We start from the raw sequence: 21522 nt of genomic DNA, 5'->3' as shown, positions 1-21522 counted from the left end.
TTCCATAGCAACTGAGGCTGCAGGGGGTTTGTAGGGGATGGAATGCTAACAAACAATTACAGCAGCCATGCGCTTACAGGCCCTGTCATGATGTCACTGTCATGTGATCAGTCACGTGTGTGGGAGCAGTCTGGGGACACATGATCAGGGGGTGATCAGTGTGTGCAGGACTCTGCTGTGCTGCTTTTCATCCCTGTTGTATGAAGAATGTTTGTAGCAGAGCTGTATGTGTTGTACATGTAGCAGTGCTGTGTGTGTGTGACATGCATGTAGAAGAGCTGTGTGTGTGTGAACTGCATGTAGCAGAGCTGTGTGGCGCATCGCGCCACCAGAAACACTGGTATTATATAATTTCCTAATAATTGCTAGCAGTAAACCTATAGAAGAGTTGTCACTTCCAGCATGTCACCCTAGTATGGCCTATTATTGCCTTTTAAAAAATTTAATCCTGCTGCAGGATATGTTATTTGTATTCACTTGTGTTGTTTGTATTGACTAGTCTTATCCATTGATCCTATCTACTCATGATATCAATACAAAATGGGGTACCATGAATATAAAGAACAATAGATATGGAAATGATTTTTTTAAAACTGAGCTCAACAATAAAATGTAATTATGAGGGTTATTATATTGCATATATTATGATGCCTAATAGTCACTATTCAGTTAATCAAAAGGCCTCCAACCTTTTATAGCTTACCCTAGTCTTAAAAGGGAACCCATCACCAGGTTCATGCTGTCCAAACCAGCATGAACCTGGGCCAGGTCTGCCTGTTACCCCAAGAGTGTTTATTCTGAAACACTGTCGTGTTTCTGAATAAAACATACTTTGAAGTTTGACTTTTAACGCAGGAAAAGTACTGCATGCAACGTTATTGTGCAATGTGCAAATCGCATTGTAGCGCCAGCTTAAGTTTTTACAATGCTAATTAAATTAATTTGCTAATTAAATTAACTCGTATTATTTTCCATTTCTAGGGCTTATAGGTAAATAATAAATAAAATAACAAAAAAAAAATTTAAATCGGAAAAAATGATTTTCAGGGCGAAAATTTCAAAACTTCAAGGTTACCACGCAGTTGTCCGATCAAGCTAAAATTTTGCACAGATCATTTTTTGGTTCATTGGAACAAGATAGGAGGGTGGAAGCTAAACTTTTAGAAAGTTGAAAAATAAGGGACACTGTGCATACCTGCTCTGGGATCATGTTGCCCTTGGTTTGGGCAGCATGAACTTGGCAATAGGTTCCCTAAATGCTAGTAATATGGTTTTGGCTATAGTGCTAAGTCTCAGTACTAAGACATTCCTTGTTCTACTAGAGAAGAACAGTACTTAGGGCTGCCATCTAGCTACGGAGCCACATGTAGGGAGCCTAAAAGTCTGATGTGGCCTCTAAGTCACTGCTTGGAGATTTGAGATGGTTGGAGATTGGGGAACATTACTGCAGACACTGTTATAGTCTCCAATTTTTATAAAAATTCCCATTCACCAAGTGGCCTTCTGGTTTCTGAATGGACATTCCCTTCATTCCAATACGGAATAAATTGCTCACAAGCCAATAAAAATGAACATTCCTGTGATAAACCTCTCATATAATCAGCAGAGTCATGGAAACGTGTAAAATGTTCAACATTGCTGCCTTAATCATGTGGATATAAGGAAGCTGATCTTGAAATGATGTCCTTCTCTCAGTGCAGGCATAATTTCTTAAGAAGGTACAGGATGAAAGGGCTTAAAAATAGCTATACCTGATTAAGCAATCCCCCCAGACCTGGAGAAACCTGGGCCACATCAGCATCTCTGACTACCCGATGCACACTGTATATCTCTATGCATCATTAGTCTAAGACACTAGACCTGCATTGATTAACCAGTGCTGCCCACATGAGCCGTGCTGCCAGTCAGACAGCATGTAGTGTCTAGATCTGAGGTCCCCAACTCCAGTCCTCAGGGACCACCAACAGGTCATGTTTTCAGGATATCCTATAGTAAGAACACCTGCGGCAATGTCTGAGGCCCTGACAATAATTACATCACCTGTGTAACACTGAGGAAATCCTGAAAACATGACCTGTTGGCGGTCCCTGAGGACTGGAGTTGGGGAACACTGGTCTAGATTACCGATGCATACTATGCACAATGTGCATCCGGTAGTCAGAGACGTGGCACGGCCATCTTTGTCCCGGCCTGGAGGGTCGCTTTAGATAAAGCAAATGCCTAGAAGAAAAATGCTTATTCGGGGGTTTAGTAGCTTTTCATTTTGGCGACATAATTTAGTGTGAAACAATTGGACAAATGTTTTCCTATTGTAATATATTGCGTTTCACCATGATATTGGCTTACAGGGTGCCCTCGGATACAGTACATTAGGGTCTCACAATATTCACTGATAGAGTCTTACAGTAAAACAGGAATATACAAAATGCTGTTTCTTTAGAACAATGGTGAGGTAATGGGAGAGAGGCCACCATGAATGTAATCCACATTTCATCCTATGATACAATTCGTTGTATTGCCTTTAGGTTTTGACTAGAGATGAGCGAACGTACTCGTCCGAGCTTGATACTCGTTCGAGTATTAGCGTGTTCGAGATGCTCGTTACTCGAGGCGAGGACCACGCGATGTTCGAGTTACTTTCACTTTCATCTCTGAGACATTAGCGCGCTTTTCTGGTCAATAGAAAGACAGGGAAGGCATTACAACTTCCCCCTGCGACGTTCCAGCCCTATACCACCCCCCTGCAGTGAGTGGCTGGGGAGATCAGGTGTCACCCGAGTATTTAAATCTGCTCCGCCCACGGCTCGCCACAGATGCATTCTGACAGAGATCAGGGAAAGTGCTACTGATGCTGCTGCTGCTATAGGGAGAGCGTTAGGAGTTATCTTAGGCTTGAAGAACCCCAACGGTCCTTCTTAGGGCCACATCTGACCGTGTGCAGTACTGTTGAGGCTGCTTTTTGCAGTGTTGCACATTTTTTTTTTTTTTGTATATCGGCCGTGCAGACCGTTGCGTCCTCAGTCTGCAGTCATTGTACATAGTATAGGGCCAGTACTGGTGAGGCAGGGACAGTGGGAAAGGTGAAAGAGATATACTGTCTATATAGGCAGTGGGCTTTTTCAAATAAATTTGGGAAAAAAAATATATTTGGGCTGCCTGTGACCGTCCTCAGTGTACTGCGTGTCTGCTGGGGGTAGTAGTCCTAATTAATACGCAGCTAAGTGTTACAGCAGGTTTGCGCAAAACTGTTTCCTGGCTCTGCGTTGCCCGTGACATCACCGCCATCATCCCGTCCACAGGGAAACAGTATACATATATACGCTGCCTACAGTATCTGTCTGCTGTCTCAACTTAGCCTTTCAAAAAATAGAAGCAAAACACTTAAGGCCTACTAGTGGCATTTGGCCACTTGACTGCTTCAGCGCTGTGAATTCCACTAGCTGAGACATACGCACCTACGTCTCACTACAGGCGTGCGCTAAACTGTTTCCTGGATCTGCGTTGCCCGTGACATCACCGCCGTCATCCCGTCCACAGGGAAACAGTATACATATATGCGCTGCCTACAGTATCTGTCTGCTATCTCAACTCAGCCTTTCAAAAAATAGAAGCAAAACACTTAAGGCCTACTAGTGGCGTTTGGCCACTTGACTGCTTCAGCGCTGTGAATTCCACTAGCTGAGACATACGCACCTATGTCTCACTACAGGTGTGCACTAAATCGTTTCCTGGCTCTGCGTTGCCCGTTACATTACCGCCGTCATCCCGTCCACAGGGAAACAGTATACATATATACGCTGCCTACAGTATCTGTCTGCTGTCTCAACTCAGCCTTTCAAAAAATAGAAGCAAAACACTTAAGGCCTACTAGTGGCGTTTGGCCACTTGACTGCTTGAGCGCTGTGAATTCCACTAGCTCAGTCATACGCACCTACGTCTCACTACAGGCGTGCGCTAAATTGTTTCCTGACTCTGCATTGCCTGTGACATCACCGCCGTCATCCCGTCCACAGAGAAACAGTATACATATATACGCTGCCTACAGTATCTGTCTGCTGTCTCAACTCAGACTTTCAAAAAATAGAAGCAAAACACTTAAGGCCTACTAGTGGCGTTTGGCCACTTGACTGCTTGAGCGCTGTGAATTCCAATAGCTCAGTCATAGGCACCTACGTCTCACTACAGGCTTGCGCAAAATTCTTTCCTGACTCTGCTGTGCGTTCCGTAAGCGAAGTCAGCCTCCAACCACAGGCCAATAAGCGGCACATTTAATTACAGCGTTCTGTTTGTGCACTACTGGTAATACACCATGCTGAGGGGTAGGGGTAGGCCTAGAGGACGTGGACGCGGGCGAGGACGCGGAGGCCCAAGACAGGGTGTGGGCACAGGCCGAGCTCCTGATCCAGGTGTATCGCAGCCGACTGCTGCGGGATTAGGAGAGAGGCTCGTTTCTGGCGTCCCCAGATTAATCTCACAATTAATGGGTCCACGCGGTAGACCTTTATTAGAAAATGAGCAGTGTGAGCAGGTCCACTGCTGCAACTCTGAATCCTCTGGCTGCTGCTCCTCCTTCCTCCCAGCCTCCTCACTCTATTACAATGACACATTCTGAGGAGCAGGCAGACTCCCAGGAACTGTTCTCGGGCCCCACTGCTGCAACTCTGAATCCTCTGGCTGCTGCTCCTCCTTCCTCCCAGCCTCCTCACTCTATTACAATGACAGATTCTGAGGAGCAGGCAGACTCCCAGGAACTGTTCTCGGGCCCCTGCCCAGAATGGGCAGCAATGGTTCCTATCCCACCAGAGGAGTTTGTCGTGACCGATGCCCAATCTTTGGAAAGTTCCCGGGGTCCGGGGGATGAGGCTGGGGACTTCCGGCAACTGTCTCAAGAGCTTTCAGTGGGTGAGGAGGACGACGACGATGAGACACAGTTGTCTATCACTCAGGTAGTACTAAGGGCAGTAAGTCCAAGGGAGGAGCGCACAGAGGATTCGGAGGAAGAGCAGCAGGACGATGAGGTGACTGACCCCACCTGGTTTGCTAAGCCTACTGAGGACAGGTCTTCAGAAGGGGAGGCAAGTGCAGCAGCAGGGCAGGTTGGAAGAGGCAGTGCGGTGGCCAGGGGTAGAGGCAGGGCCAGACCGAATAATCCACCAACTGTTTCCCAAAGCGCCCCCTCACGCCATGCCACCCTGCAGAGGCCGAGGTGCTCAAAGGTCTGGCAGTTTTTCACTGAGAGTGCAGACGACCGACAAACAGTGGTGTGCAACCTTTGTCGTGCCAAGATCACTCGGGGAGCCACCACCACCAGCCTCACCACCACCAGCATGCGCAGGCATATGATGGCCAAGCACCCCACAAGGTGGGACGGAGGCCGTTCACCACCTCCAGTTTGCACCACTGCCTCTCCCCCTGTGCCCCAACCTGCCAATGAGATCCAACCCCCCTCTCAGGACACAGGCACGACCGTCTTCCGGCCTGCACCCACACTCTCACCTCCGCTGTCCTCGGCCCCATCCACCAATGTCTCTCAGCGCACCGTCCAGCCGTCGCTGGCGCAAGTGTTTGAGCGCAAGCGCAAGTACGCTGCCACGCACCCGCACGCTCAAGCGTTAAACGTGCACATAGCCAAATTGATCAGCCTGGAGATGCTGCCGTATAGGCTTGTGGAAACGGAGGCTTTCAAAAACATGATGGCAGCGGCGGCCCCGCGCTATTCGGTTCCCAGTCGCCACTACTTTTCCCGATGTGCCGTCTCAGCCCTGCACGACCACGTCTCCCGCAACATTGTACGCGCCCTCACCAACGTGGTTACTGGCAAGGTCCACTTAGCAACGGACACGTGGACAAGCACAGGCGGGTAGGGCCACTATATCTCCCTGACGGCACATTAGGTGAATTTAGTGGAGGCTGGAACCGAGTCAGAGCCTGGGACCGCTCACGTCCTACCCACCCCCAGAATTGCGGGCCCCAGCTTGGTGCTGGTATCTGCGGCGGTGTATGCTTCCTCCACTAAACCACCCTCCTCCTCCTCCTGCGCAACCTCTGTCTCGCAATCAAGATGTGTCAGCAGCAGCACATCGCCAGCAGTCGGTGTCGCGCGGCGTGGCAGCACAGCGGTGGCCAAGCGTCAGCAGGCCGTGCTGAAACTACTCAGCTTAGGAGAGAAGAGGCACACGGCCCACGAACTGCTGCAGGGTCTGACAGAGCAGACCGACCGCTGGCTTTCGCCGCTGAGCCTCCAACCGGGCATGGTCATGTGTGACAACGGCCGTAACCTGGTGGCGGCTCTGCAGCTCGGCAGCCTCACGCACGTGCCTTTAATTTCGTGGTTCAGCGATTTCTGAAAAGCTACCCACGCTTGTCAGACCTGCTCGGAAAGGTGCGCCGGGTCACCACACATTTCCGCAAGTCCAACACGGACGCTGCCACGCTGCGCACCCTGCAACATCGGTTTAATCTGCCAGTGCACCGACTGCTGTGCGACGTGCCCACACGGTGGAACTCTACGCTCCACATGTTGGCCAGGCTCTATGAGCAGCGTAGAGCTATAGTGGAATACCAACTCCAACATGGGCGGCATAGTGGGAGTCAGCCTCCTCAATTCTTTACAGAAGAGTGGGCCTGGTTGGCAGACATCTGCCAGGTCCTTGGAAACTTTGAGGAGTCTACCCAGATGGTGAGCGGGGATGCTGCAATCATTAGCGTCACCATTCCTCTGCTATGCCTCTTGAGAAGTTCCCTGCAAAGCATAAAGGCAGACGCTTTGCGCTCGAAAACGGAGGCGGGGGAAGACAGTATGTCGCTGGATAGTCAGAGCACCCTCCTGTCTATATCTCAGCGCATTGAAGAGGAGGAGAAGGAGGGGGAGGAGCATGAGGAGGAGCGTTGAAGAGACAGCTTGGCCCACTGCTGATCTTCCTAGTGAGGACAGCCATGTGTTGCGTACAGGTACCCTGGCACACATGGCGGACTTCATGTTAGGATGCCTTTCTCGTGACCCTCGCGTTACACGCATTCTGGCCGCTACGGATTACTGGGTGTACACACTGCTCGACCCACGGTATAAGGAGAACCTTTCCACTCTCATACCCAAAGAGGAAAGGGGTTCGAGAGTGATGCTATACCACAGGACCCTGGCGGACAAACTGATGGTAAAATTCCCATCCGACAGTGCTAGTGGCAGAAGGCGCAGTTCCAAGGGCCAGGTAGCAGGGGAGGCGCAGAGATCAGGCAGCATGTACAGCACAGGCAGGGGAACACTCTCCAAGGACTTTGACAGCTTTATGGCTCCCCAGCAAGACTGTGTCACCGCTCCCCAGTCAAGGCTGAGTCGGCAGGAGCACTGTAAAAGGATGGTGAGGGAGTACGTAGCCGATCGCACGACTGTCCTCCGTGACGCCTCTGCCCCCTACAACTACTGGGTGTCGAAGCTGGACACGTGGCCTGAACTCGCGCTGTATGCCCTGGAGGTGCTTGCTTGTCCTGCGGCTTGCGTCTTGTCAGAGAGAGTGTTTAGTGCGGCTGGGGGAATCATCACGGATAAGCGTACCCGCCTGTCAACCGACAGTGCCGACAGGCTTGCAATCATAAAGATGGACAAAGCCTGGATTTCCCCAGACTTCTCTTCTCCACCAGCGGACAGCAGCGATACCTAAACAATACATAGGCTGCACCTGCGGATGGAAGCATCGTTCTCTATCACCATAAAAAACAGGGACCTTTTAGCTTGATCAATCTGTGTATTATATTCATCCTCCTTCTCCTGCACCTCCTCCTGAAACCTCACGTAATCACGCCGAACGGGCAATTTTTCTGAGGACCACAAGGCTCAGTCATATAACTTTTGTAAACAATGTTTATACGTTTCAATTCTCAATTCAATAAAGCGTTGAAACTTCCACCTGAACTAATTTTTATTTTAACTGGGCCGCCTACAGGCCTAGTTACAAATTAAGCCACATTAACCAAAGCGATTAATGGGTTTCACCTGCCCTCTTGGTTGGGCATGGGCAATTTTTCTGAAGTACATTTGTACTGTTGGTACACCAATTTTTTGGGCCCTCGCCTACATTGTAATTCTAGTAATTTTTAACCCACCTGCATTAAAGCTGACGTTACCTCAGCTGTGCTGGGCACTGCAATGGGATATATATTTTTGCACAGCTGGTGGGTTCCAGGGAGCCACCCATGCTGTCGGTCCACACAGAGTTGTAACTGCATGTGTCCACTTCTAAAGAACCCCAGTCTGACTGGGGCATGCATTGTGGGCCGAAGACCACCTGCATTAAACCTGACGTTACCTCAGCTGTGCTGGGCACTGCAATGGGATTTATTTATGTACCGCCGGTGGCTTCCTGGGACCCACCCATGCTGTCGGTCCACACGGAGTTGTAACTGCATGTGTCTACTTCTAAAGAACCCCAGTCTGACTGGGGCATGCAGTGTGGGCCGAAGACCACCTGCATTAAACCTGACGTTACCTCAGCTGTGATGGGCACTGCAATGGGATTTATTTATGTACCGCCGGTGGGTTCCAGGGAGCCACCCATGCTGTGGGTCCACAGGGACTTCACATTAGGGATTTGTACCTGCCAGTGTCTATGTATTAAAAACCCCGGTCTGACTGGGGCATGCACTGTGGGCCGAAGACCACCTGCATTAAACCTGACGTTACCTCAGCTGTGCTGGGCACTGCAATGGGATATATTTATGTACCGCCGGTGGCTTCCTGGGACCCACCCATGCTGTCGGTCCACACGGAGTTGTAACTGCATGTGTCCACTTCTAAAGAACCCCAGTCTGACTGGGGTATGCAGTGTGGGCCGAAGCCCACCTGCATTAAACCTGACGTTACATCAGCTCTGATGGGCAATGCAATGGGATTTATTTATGTACAGCCGGTGGGTTCGAGGGAGCCACCCATGCTGTGGGTGCACATGGAATTCCCATTGCGGAGTTGTACCTGCCTGTGACTATTTATAAAAAACCCCGGTCTGACTGGGGCATGCAGACACCTTGACAGAATGAATAGTGTGTGGCACATGGGTTCCCCATTGCTATGCCCACGTGTGCAGCTCCTGATGGAGGTGGCACAGAATTGGATTTCTCATTGCTTCTGTACAGCATTATGGGCTATCGCCCCGCCCCTTTTAAAGAGGGTCGCTGCCTGGCCGTGCCAACCCTCTGCAGTGTGTGCCTGCGGTTCCTCCTCATGGCAGACGCGCTTATAAATAGACATGAGGGTGGCGTGGCATGAGGGCAGCTGAAGGCTGCGCAGGGACACTTTGGTGTGCGCTGTGGACACTGGGTCGTTTGGGGGGGGGGGGCAGCATGTAATACCCAGGAGAAGTGGCAGCGGAGTGTCATGCAGGCAGTGATTGTGCTTTGTTGGAGGTAGTGTGGTGCTTAGCTAAGGTATACATTGCTAATGAGGGTTTTTCAGAAGTAAAAATTGTTGGGAGGTGGGGGGGGCCCACTCTTGCCGCTATTGTGGCTTAATAGTGGGACCTGGGAACTTGAGATGCAGCCCAACATGTAGCCCCTCGCCTGCCCTATCCGTTGCTGTGTCGTTCCCATCACTTTCTTGAATTGCCCAGATTTTCACAAATGGAAACTTTAGCGAGCATCGGCGATATACAAAAATGCTCGAGTCGCCCATTGACTTCAATGGGGTTCGTTACTGGAAACAAACCCTCGAGCATCGCGAAAATTTCGTCTCGAGTAACGAGCACCCGAGCATTTTGGTGCTCGCTCATCTCTAGTTTTGACGTTTGAAATCTCAAATGGTATATTATTCATTAAGTCTTACCTTTTGGAAGTTGTTGCATCTGCCTATTGCACCTTCTTTGTGCGTGTAGTTTAAGAAGAACACATTTCCTTCCGTTGCTCCATAGTATTCAAATATTCTGATTTTTCCAAAACGTTCAATGAACTCTTTCCAGATCTCAGGTCTCACACCATTGCCCATAGCAAGACGCACACAGTGATCCATGTCATTTCCTTTCTAAAAACAGGAAAATTGTGTATAGTTGAAATCATAAATGTTCCTACCCGATGTCATACGTTTACTAATCAATAACATTTGATTCAATGAAACACAAGTTCAGATACGGATGAGTTATAAGGTAATAAGTGATGATTTATACATAAATTGCTATCAAAGCAATAATGAATATTCTGCAAGTATATGATTACCCACCTTACTAGAGTTACATAGATAGCGAAGTATCTCCCCAATATATTGGAACGCTGTTACATTGTATTTTCTGCAGTCATCCCAGAACTGACTGGCTGAAAATTTCTTTCTTAGGACACATGTAGCTCCTAGGTAAAGAAAAAGCATCAATGTATATCATCAACTATTGTATGGGTTATATTAATACTTATATATGTGTAAACTATAACTTTGAAGGTGACCTAATAAAAAAAAAACAAAAAACAACTTTCCTTCAATAATAAGTGCATTTAATGGCAGTATGTGTAATTAGACTAATATTCGGCCTGGTTGCTAGATATTTGCCCCCCTGTATCAGTAAGTAATGGCCGTTTTCAGTGATTGTTTGTTTTTAGATTTCCCTTTCTGTGATACTTTTATATTAGTGTAGGGACTCACAAAACGTGAGGAGCCTTGACAATTGGCTTGTGAGCTCAAGTATTTTGGCCAAAATCCAACTAATACTTCGCATTTATTATGCATTATTCACATGCAGTGCGGCTTTAAAATGCCGGGGGAGCTCAGGGTGACAGTACCAATGTGGTTCACTTTTTGAGGTGCAGGGCAGCCTGCCAAACTATTATGGCTGTTAGTTTGCTAGCAGCCATACTAGTTTGGCTGCTAGTTTGCATGGTGCACTACAAGTATCATAAGGTCTGGCACTTTGTATCTACTCTGTGCAGGAGTATACAACAAGCAGCCACCCCCTTCTATATTAGGAGGTTGTGTGAGTGGCTGTCTCATGGATGTCCTTCACAGGTGTAACTGGCTCCCTCATTTGGTAGCTTGGCAGCCTGCATGTTCAGGTGGTGCGCATATTTGCTCCCCTGTATCAGTAAGTATATGGCCGTTTTCAGTAATTGTTGGCTGGTTGCTAGATAAGTATCCATGGAGCTTTCCTTTGAATAGAGTCACTCAGTTTTACATTCACTGGCTCTCTCTGCATTAATAAAACAATTGGAACGATTGGGACTGTGCTGCGGTCTTTTATTTATTACCTTTATTACAATTAGGCTTCATCTGTGTCACATGGAATCTGAGTATAGCACTTTTAGAATTTTATGGACCCATACACAACTTTAAAGTGTAGCTAGCTTTTCAGATGACTTTTCAGAATAAGCTGCCATGTGTATGTGTGCATAAGGAATAATATGATTTCTGGTCCTTATAGGACTTATTTTCCCATTTGTTTTCTTTGCAGGACATAGATCGGATTTCCTCTTCTCCCAGAACTGGTGGGAGGAGACTGGCTACTGTGCTGTGTTCTATTGACTGTACATAGAGGACATATTATCATAGTAGACAGTGTACAACAGTACTGAGCAGTGCAGATGTGAACAAATAGCAGCAAATAACTCACCATTAGCTCTAAGCATGTCAGTGTGTGTCTCCGCTTTCACTACTCCTCCCCCCTCCCATTTGCCCTTATAGGCTTCAATGAATAGGATGCATAATCTCCTCCTTCACTTCCTGTTCTGCTACCATGCTGTCTCCAGTAACAGAAATAACTTCACTTGACAGCAGCCAGTGGACAGCAAGTTATGCAAAAAGGAGACTTGTGGTGACCAGCACTTTGTAGTCATTTTTCAGCACAAAAATGTCATTTTAGGAAAATAAAGTAAACTGCACTTTTGCTAGTTATGAAACTGGCTATCATATAAGCACAAGCTGTTTGAAAGGTTAGTGACCATCTATCTTTGCATTCCAAGAGCATGCTGTATTACAGTGGTACTCTCTTTTGGAAGGATTACAGAGAATATGGTAACTCCATACTGAAAACATACTACAATGCATGTCTTGGGCTTCTATGTCCTTATGTTGTACATTTCTGTAATGGTGTTCATAGCTTACTATGTCCTTAGTAAAGACCTTTGATTTCCGTCTCTACAAAGAATACAGTAGTAGTATACTTGCATTACAAATCAGTTATTAAAGGTCACTGGTATAATTATATGTAGTCATCATATCACCATTTTCAAATTAGTAAATACAGAAGGAACATATTGCTAAGTGGTCTGCAATTAATTGCCATTTATTTATTTTATTGAAAACATAATTAAACATTTATAAGGAAAAGATGTTAAATTAATTTGTGTACCTGTCTGGATACATCCTCGGAGTCCGATGACCAGTCCAGCACTGTGGTAAAGAGGCAATGTGATGTATAATACGTCCTCACTTGTGAGTTCACATAGCATGGCCACTATGCAGCTTGCAAAAACATGCTCTTGTGTTAATGCAGCAGCCTTTGGAAGCCCTTAAAGAAACAAACAATATGGGATGATGAAAACAATTATACTTCTATACTCACTAAAAGATGGAATGAACAGAGTGTGCTTTAGTTCCTTTCACAGCATGATGGTGGAGCCCCCAATGATCAGGAAGTGATGCCATATCCTAGCAAAAAGCCATGAATGATGGGAAGACCTCTTGAACTCAGCATCAAGTCTTGTACAAGATGTCCACCCAGGGGCGTAACTATAGGGGATGCAGTTGCACCCGGGTCCAGGAGCCTTAGGGGGCCCATAAGGCCTCTCTTCTCTATATAGGGAGCCCAGTACTATGAATAATCCATTATAGTGGTTACAGATTTTGCATTGGGGCCCAGGAGCCTCAGGTTACACCTCTGTGTCCACCCATCATGCTATAGCAGAAAATTAAAGGGAGTTCCTATGAGCGCCATAAACATATGGACTCATAGGAGCTGAAATGACGAGTATGGCGATGTAAGAATTATACTACCTTCCCTGCCATTTCCCCTGTTAGCCCTATTACTGCATGCACCTGGTGTACTACTTCTATGCTTGCATGAAATGAAAGGACTAGTCTTTGCATTCGATGCACACACCATGTAGTCCCGTGGTTTCATACAGATGTGGCTTTGACAGTGCACAGTGTGGGAAATGGCAGGGAATGAAAGTATAATACTTAAATCCCCAAATTCAGCATTTTAGTTCTTATGAGCCTTTATGTTTAGTTTATGGGGCTCAAAGTAACTGACAGGTCAACCTTATGCCTCATGCATCTATCAGCATTTAGGATGCATATAGCATGGATTGTGAAAATAACATTTATAATAGACTATAGGCCCATGTATTTATGTTCCTGTGATTTCTGTACAAACCCATGAGAGAGAAAAGCAGCATTCTCCAATTCATTTTGGATTATTATGGTTCCCTAGACATAATGCTTGAACATTATCATGGAGCACTTGATGTTGTATTTTATCTTTTTTGTTTTCTCAGTGACTTTGTAGAACTAGAATAATATTTATGACAAACAATGAAGAATTAATCAATAAGTATTTTGGTTATAATAAAAAACATATACGCCATATTTGAATCCAGCGGGATGCCCTGCACCCCAAAAGGTGAACCACACTGGCACCCTGGGCTCCCTCAGTATTTAAAGCCGCACTGCACGTTACTGATAAATACTGATAGATTCAAGGTATTAGTTGATATTTTGGCCAAAACATGTGGGCTCGCAACCCATCGTTAAGGGCCCTCTCTTATTATTAGTCCCTACACTAAACTAATGACATCATTAACAGGTTTTAAGCCTGCATGGTGTACTACACACATCATGTGGCCTGACACCCTGTATCTACTTTTTTGTGTGGAAATAAGCACTAAGCAGCCGTACCCCTCAATATAAGGAGGGTTTGTGAGTGGCTGCTCATCAGTGTCCTTCACAGGTGTAATTTGCTCCTCTGTTTAACAGTCTGGCTGTCTGCATGTTTGAGATGTGGTGTTTATACCTGCCCTCCTGTATCAGTATATCAGCATGTATATAATAATAAAAATAATAATCTTTATATATATAGCACCAACATATTCTGCAGCACTTACAATACAGGGAAAATATAACAAGACCACGGTTACATGAAGTAACCCATTGATGGAAACAGTAGGGCTGAGGGTCCTGCTCCAACGAGCTTACATACTACAAATAGTGGGGTGACACATTCAGGATGGATTGGAAGGAGTAGAGTCTGGAGCAGGGGTGGCCGATCAGCAGGGAGTTGCAATAATCGAGCCGATAGTGGAGGAGGGCAACAGTGAGCGTTTTTAGTGTGTCCACGGTGAGAAAAGCGTGTATGGTCACTTTCTGTGATTTCTTTTGTCTGGTTTTATACTTCCCTTTCTGTAATTTTTTATATTTATAAAAGCCAGTGCAAAAGCAAAATAGTGAAACTGCTGATATATCCCTATGTAGAAGAAATGCCCCAGCTCCAAACTGATATTTACCTGTAGTTCCAGATGTGTATATATACAGGGCTGGAGATTCTGGTGTGGTGTCTGATCTATAGGATTCAGGAATGGGATCTTCAGAGGAGGCTTCTACTTTGTCAAGTAAACTTTGAACACCTCCGGTGGGCGAGTCTCTGCTCAGGTAGAACACCAGCACCCCTTCTTGTATGAGATCCGGCAGCACTTCCTCCACAGCAGCCTTCAGTTCTTGACCAAAAAAAAAAAACAAAATAAATTCTAGCATTCCATAATTTATTCATTTTGACTCCAGACTAAAGACCCATTTACAAACAAAGATAATCTTTCAAAAGATTGAAAGATCAGCGATTGTTTTGCAAAAATTACTAATAAGCACTAATTGCTATTAGTACTTCATCAGCTTCATTTGCACGCAAATGAGATTTTGGGAGCTGTTGAAGAACTTAGCGGGAGATGTGAGCTCTGTAATTAGCTTTGTTGTTCAGCCACTGGCCTGCTAAGATAAAACAATGTACTCTCTAGCTCCCAGTTGAGAATTCAGCACCATGGACAGCAGACACAGCATGCGGTCTGTCTTATCTTCACTCCAGCTGAAGGATGGTTTTAATGCACATCTTAAAATCATTGTTCAGCCGAAGATGGGAGCATTTACACACAATGATTATTGCTCAAAAAATGGCTTTTCAGCAAATTTTGAGCAATCATCGCGTCTAAATGGGCCTTAGCATCAGCTTTTTACAATGAACTATGATAGTAAGTGCATCTACACAGATGTAACAAAACAGATACATAAAGATAAGAGTCCAGAAGAAAACAGTGGTGCAGATTAGAAACTGATTCAATTAAAATGTGTTAATTCATGATCTCTTCCCAGTATGACCACCTGCACACAAGCGGATTATTGCTGCGGAATCTGCGGCAGGCGTCGACACCCCGGATCTGCAGCAAATACTGTCCATAGCATGCTATGAGAAAACAAATTCTTCTTGCACACCAGCAGAAATCAATAGCAGTTTCCACTTGTAGAGGAAAAAAAAATTGCAGTATGCTTCTAGTCTTTTACCTCTTCATATAAGTATTGTCTGAGGTTTAGAGAAAGAAAGTTTTAGCTGTGCAGAGGGGGTAGAATATAGAATGTGTAGAGCTGTGACATAGGCTTCATGGATACCATCTTTCTCTAAAACACAAAGAGATAATCCCAGGAGCGACTGTCAAAAGCTTTTTCGATATCTAAAGCGAAGACTACTAGCAGGATTTTTTGTAGATGTGAGACATGGATGAGATTGAGGATTTTTCTTACATTGTCTGGAGCTTGTCATGCTGGGATAAAGCAGACTTGATCTCTATGTATCAAAGAGGGAAGAAAACAGTTAAGTTGGGTGATTAGTATAGTTGTAAGGATTTTATCATCTAGATTTAATAGTGAAATTTGGGGCAGGGGGGATAGTTTTTAGGGAAGGTATGATCTTTATTTGGTTTAGAGCCAATTTATGTGGGCGCTTAAAAATTCCTCAGGAATATCTTTCCTGGATAGTATATCATTGTAGAGGGGTGTTAATGAACGGGAGAAGGAAGTGATAAATATTTTGTAGTAGAGGGCTGTCCATCTGGACCAGGGGCTTTGCACAATTTAAGGTTTTTAATGGTTTCCTCCACTTCCTCTTTAGTGTTCAGTTGGTTAAGTTGCGTGTTTTGTTGTGTACTGATTTTTGGGAGAGAGATAGTTTTCAGGAGATCTGGAGTGGCGGATGGAGTTTTTTGGGGTTTGTATTTATAAAAAGCACTGTAAAAATTGTAGAAGGTTTGGCCACTTTTATCTGGGTTCGAGGTGGGAGAGACATTTTCGAATCTGTTAGAATGTACTGTATTGATTCTCTCTTTCGCCCTTAGTCTCACTGATAAACATTTGTCGGGTTTATTGGCTAGTCTAAAGTAGGTAGCTTGGGTCCAGTGGAGGGCTTTTTCTGCTATGGAGGTGTACAAGAGATTAAGTTTTAATTTTGTGTCCTTAATGTCTTATATTAGCGATATACTAGGTCTTTGTTGGTTGGCCAGTTCTAATAGTTCTAGTGCAAGTTGGGTCTAAGATTTTTCTCTCTTTTGTATGGGAAGAAATTCGAGAGATCTGGTCCCTCATGAAGGCTTTATGGGCTAGCCATATCCAAACAGGTTACGTGTCATCATTACTGTTTTTAGCAAAGTATGTCGAGAGTTGTTCTAATATCTTTATGAGAGTCATGTGATCTTTTAGCAGGGTTTCGTTGCGCAACAGAGTGCCTTGTAAAATGATAAATCTGCCATGTGGATCTCTCTTGGTTTTATTTATTGAGAAGGGGTGAGTTGTGTAAGATGATAGATACACCCTGGTGTTTCTTAGAGGCTACTGATGAGTATACCAATAAGTATTGAGAGTGGAGGTATTTAGGGGCAGAGGAGACAGAGAAGTGGGTTTCCTGGAGGCAGATGACGTCTGGTTTGTATTTAAGTCATTAAATGAGAGCCTTTCTCTTTTTGAGTTGGGAATTAAACTCTTTTACATTATGGGAGAGTATTATGACCATTATGGCAGTGAGGTAGGGGCTGAGTGAACCTAGTGTTTATAGGGGAGATATGGGGATAACCCGCGACTTGGATGGCAACGTCGCCTTGTGTGGAAACAAAGTCAAACATGAATGAATCAGCATTTAATGTAAGAGCAAGCTTAGTAAAGAATAATATTGGGTCTGTAGACTCAAGGTAGCCCAGACTATGTGCACTTCCAAATAAGTGTGAGGCGCATCTTGTGTCTGAAAGGGAGAGAGCATAAAACCTCTCTGCCGCGTCCTAGCATATAATTGAGGTAAGTAATGTTTAAACTAAATAACCAGCTGACCGGAAAAGCTGGTCAGTAAACCATTTAACTGTCAGGAATCTAAAACCTGGAATTAGAAAACTTAACATCTTAAAGGGGTTGTCCCGCGCCGAAACGTTTTTTTTTTTTTCAACCCCCCCCCTTTCGGCGCGAGACAACCCCGATGCAGGGGTTAAAAAAGAAGACCGCACAGCGCTTACCTTAATCCCCGCGCTCCGGTGACTTCTTACTTACCTGCTGAAGATGGCCGCCGGGATCTTCTCCCTCGGTGGACCGCAGGGCTTCTGTGCGGTCCATTGCCGATTCCAGCCTCCTGATTGGCTGGAATCGGCACGTGACGGGGCGGAGCTACACGGAGCTACACGGAGCCCCATTGAGAAAAGAAGAAGACCCGGACTGCGCAAGCGCGTCTAATTTGGCCATTAGACGCCGAAAATTAGACGGCCTCCATGGAAACGAGGACGCTAGCAACGGAGCAGGTAAGTGAAAAACTTCTTATAACTTCTGTATGGCTCATAATTAATGCACAATGTACATTACAAAGTGCATTAATATGGCCATACAGAAGTGTATAGACCCACTTGCTGCCGCGGGACAACCCCTTTAATTATTCAATTATTAATTGAATTAATTAATCTATTAATACATATCTTGTTTCAGAGGATTTGATTGCATTGTATAAGAGCTGGTTCATTTCGACATGGGCTTCCAACTGATGTCTAGGTTGGGATTGGTCGTGGGGGTCTAGGAGGCGGGTTGCTCCCAGGGTTGTAGGAGATCCTCTCCTCTTCTAGCATATGTTTCCTATCTTTCAGGGATTTAATGGGAAAGTATCTTTGGTTGAAGCGGACAGATAATGCAGATGGGAAGTTAATCCTATATTTGATGTTCGCTCGTTGTAATGCTAAGGTGATGGGTCTTTTTGCAAGGGTGAAGAAAGCAATGTCGGCGTACATCTGGACAGAAATTGGGACTCCCGGAAGAGAGGATAGGTAGTGAATGGCAGTTAGAATTTGATCTCATCTCGGAGTAGTGGAGCTTTAAGATGATGTCTCTTGGGAGGTCAGGGTTAGCAGGTTTTGTAAGGGCACGGAGGATTCTATTGATATGGAGGGTTTACTTTATAGCTTGTGGGGGAGAGCAGAGTAAAGGTTGGTAGCTACTTCTTTTAAGTTAGTAATGGTCTCGGAAGGCCTTTAATCCTTATATTCGCCTTCCTACTCTTAATTTCAAGGTCTTCACATTTTAGCTCAGGGGATTCAACCCTAGCTGAGTAGTCATCCCATTTGGCTCACTCTTGGTCCAGTGTGTCGATTAGCTTGTCCATTTTTTGTTCAAGGTTGTTTGTGCGCTGGCCGAGGTCGGAGATGTCGCATTCTGCTGATTGCAGCGCATCCCAAAACATTTTTTTGATGTGGTTAAAGAGTGTTCTGTCTGCGTTGGAGAGATCTGTATTTCGAGTGTCTTTCGCTGGCTTGCGGGCTGGTCCCCTGAATCATTGGAGTTGGAGCTTTGGCGAGTGGGAGCCATTTGAGTGGGAGCAGTGAACTGAGATCCTGAGAAAAGTTCTGGAAGGGTGCTTTGAGATTATGTTGGAAGCAATTTGTTCTGTCTCCTTCTGTAACCTGGAGGGAATAGCTTAAGGTAGTTGGAATTTTCTGGTCAGTTGTCTAGGACAAGGTCAGAGCAGAACTTAAGGGAGGATGGTGGTCATTCCAGTGGCTAGAGGGGCAGGAACTCAAGTCATTTACAGCTTCCTTAGTTAGCAAGTTAAAAACTCTGACTGCTTTGTTAAATTATAGGCTTCCAGCTGTGTCGGATGAGGAGAGCTCCATTGAGACTGGGCCCTGCAGGGCCAGTGAGAGTTTCCGCTTCCTCTCCCCTCTTCTCACTTTTGACTCCCACAAGATGGAAGGGAGAGCTGGGTATATGTATGATATGTACGTCCCACCACCTTTCCAGTGGGCAATCCCACGCTTGTTTATTTGATTCCCCTTGCTGTGCCCGGCCATGTAGTTTAGCGATGGGGGTCTGTACCCCACAGAGACTTCTGCAACCTACAAAGTGGGGGCCTCCCTGTTGTCAATATCCCACAGGGGGACTACTTGAGGGTTCCACGCAGGTCCTTCTTAACTGCTGTCCCACGGCTTATCAGGCAGCATCGCTGCTCCCCATTTTGTGGGTACTGGGCTGTTAGTGCCTTGAGAAGGGGTCACCCACATCTTTCCCCAGGCCTCGGAGAGTGGTCGGGGCTGCCTCCCACTCTGCATGGGCTCTAGCTGCCGCCGAGGTCGCTCCCACCGATCACCGCATGGGTTCCTCTGACAATTAAAGCCACAGCTTTGCAGGTTTTGTTAGGCCGCGCAGGCCTCACTAACTACGTGGTGTCCTGGGTTTCTGGTAGCTTTATTCCAGCTGCAAGTGGTCTTAAACCTCCCCGCCTGATGTGGGGAGCAGCGCTGTATATATTGCCCGCCCTCTGGACTCCTTACGGCAACCAATGGTGCGGGTTACCCCAGTCAGGCAGCAGAGCTCCTCAGCCGCACATCTATTCAAAATGGCTGACAGGCCACAATCTCAGCAATGGTTTTTATGCTGACTGAGAGTCAGCGATAAGTACCTGTGAGCAATTTTTTTGCATTTACACTGCACAATTATCACTCAAATTTGTTTGTTTGAATGAATTTTAGCGATAATTGTCCCGTGTTAATGGCCCATTAGTTAAAAATTATTACTGCAAGAACTGCTCCAGAATACAATGTCACTCTCAGTATAATCTTGGTCTAGTGATGCGAGGACCATTAGCCACTTAAACTTATGAGCACCATCAACTAAGTTATGATAGGGCAGGTTACAACGAGTCCAGTGAGGTATTTTTTTCTTATACTTTATATATGCCTCCGCTGTCACCCTCAAAAGTCAGCAATCAGACTGTACACTCAGCAAGCAGACCATGGCATCGGACTCAAAGCTCCAGGCTGAGCTCACACACTCACATTGATCTCTATGGGAGTGTGCGAACAGAGTCTGCAGCTTCTGCTGTATGGTCCACACACTGATTTTTGGGGATGATAGCATGGGCCCTGGGAGACAGGCAAGTTTATTTAAAAAAAAAAAAAACCTTCCTGGGCTCTTAGGAACTCGCCCTATGAGCACCATAACTCCATAACTAAATTATGGTGCTCATAGCTGGTGACCAGTTGCCTTTTTTTCCATATGTCATTTTATGTGGTATTAAATTTGAATGCATAATAAACTTGTGAATGTAATTTTGAGATTGTTCTTTGTTCCATTGTACTTTTAGTTAATTCAAATTCAAATTTGTAAAATTTGAATTAACTGAAAATTTGGAAAAATTCACAATTTTCAAACCATACAGTTTTTCCTGTAATTCTCAGGAAATGGGGCATTTTGGAGACTCAATTCTGGTGTTCTTCCCCTTATAAATCTCGAACTTATGTGTGTACCCTGATGTACTCTCGCACAGCTTGTATATTTTCACACTATACCTTGTCCTCTTACTGGGCAGGTACTGCTGGAATTGAAGTCTTCCTTTGAAATGCTCCAGGGACTCGTCTACAGAAATGTTTTTCTCCAGAGTGTACTCTTGAGCAAACTTGGCACTGAAATGCTCTATTCAGGGTCTAATTTGATATAAGCGATCAGAATTGGGTTCATTGCTGATTGGGCAGTGTGTATTGTCATTATAATGCAGGAATCTTATGATTGCTTCAAAACGCCTCCTTGACATAGACATGCGGAACATTGGGGTGTTGTACAAAATATCCATGCTCCTGTAGGCCCTAATGCTCAGCTTCTTTACTAGTCCCATACACGATACAATGCCCCAAAATGTTATTATTTCTGCTGCATCCATTGGGGTCCACCTGTAGGGTTTTTCAAAATAAACTTACACTACACTGACAGATCACACCCTACACTAACAGGACAGAACACTACACTGGACTACCTTAACTAGAATGATTGCTATAAAATGGATTTTTTTACTTTACAATCTTTCTCTCCTAACCACTGCAATAGTTGGAGAGGGAGATTGCAGTGTGAACACTGTGTTTCTCCTCTTCTGTGCTGTAATTGGTCAGTCAAAACTGGCTAACCAATCACAGCGATTGCTGGGGCAGGGCAGCTCTGATTTGTTCCCCAGCAGCTAGTAGTGCTTGGCTGCTAATTATGTTAGTGGCCATCACTACAGTGTTGCTGCG

The 21522-nt window shown here is 45.5% G+C and overlaps 1 protein-coding gene across 1 annotated transcript in view; it reads right to left on the bottom strand.

Moving 5' to 3' along the window:
* LOC136612242 (long-chain fatty acid transport protein 2-like) overlaps window positions 1-21522 on the bottom strand; it is a 42973-nt gene that overhangs the window by 11058 nt on the left and 10393 nt on the right. Inside the window, exons 3-6 of the mRNA XM_066592454.1 lie at window positions 14467-14676; window positions 12315-12473; window positions 10202-10326; window positions 9812-10006 (exon numbers count right to left, since the gene is read on the bottom strand). Coding sequence (XP_066448551.1) covers window positions 9812-10006; window positions 10202-10326; window positions 12315-12473; window positions 14467-14676 — 689 coding nt within the window. The remainder of the gene's footprint in view (window positions 1-9811; window positions 10007-10201; window positions 10327-12314; window positions 12474-14466; window positions 14677-21522) is intronic.

Source organism: Eleutherodactylus coqui, chromosome 2, assembly GCF_035609145.1.
Source record: "Eleutherodactylus coqui strain aEleCoq1 chromosome 2, aEleCoq1.hap1, whole genome shotgun sequence".
In the NCBI taxonomy this organism is placed as follows: domain Eukaryota; kingdom Metazoa; phylum Chordata; class Amphibia; order Anura; family Eleutherodactylidae; genus Eleutherodactylus; species Eleutherodactylus coqui.
Note: the sequence above shows the minus strand (reverse complement) of the source record. Positions and strands in the feature narration are given on the sequence as shown.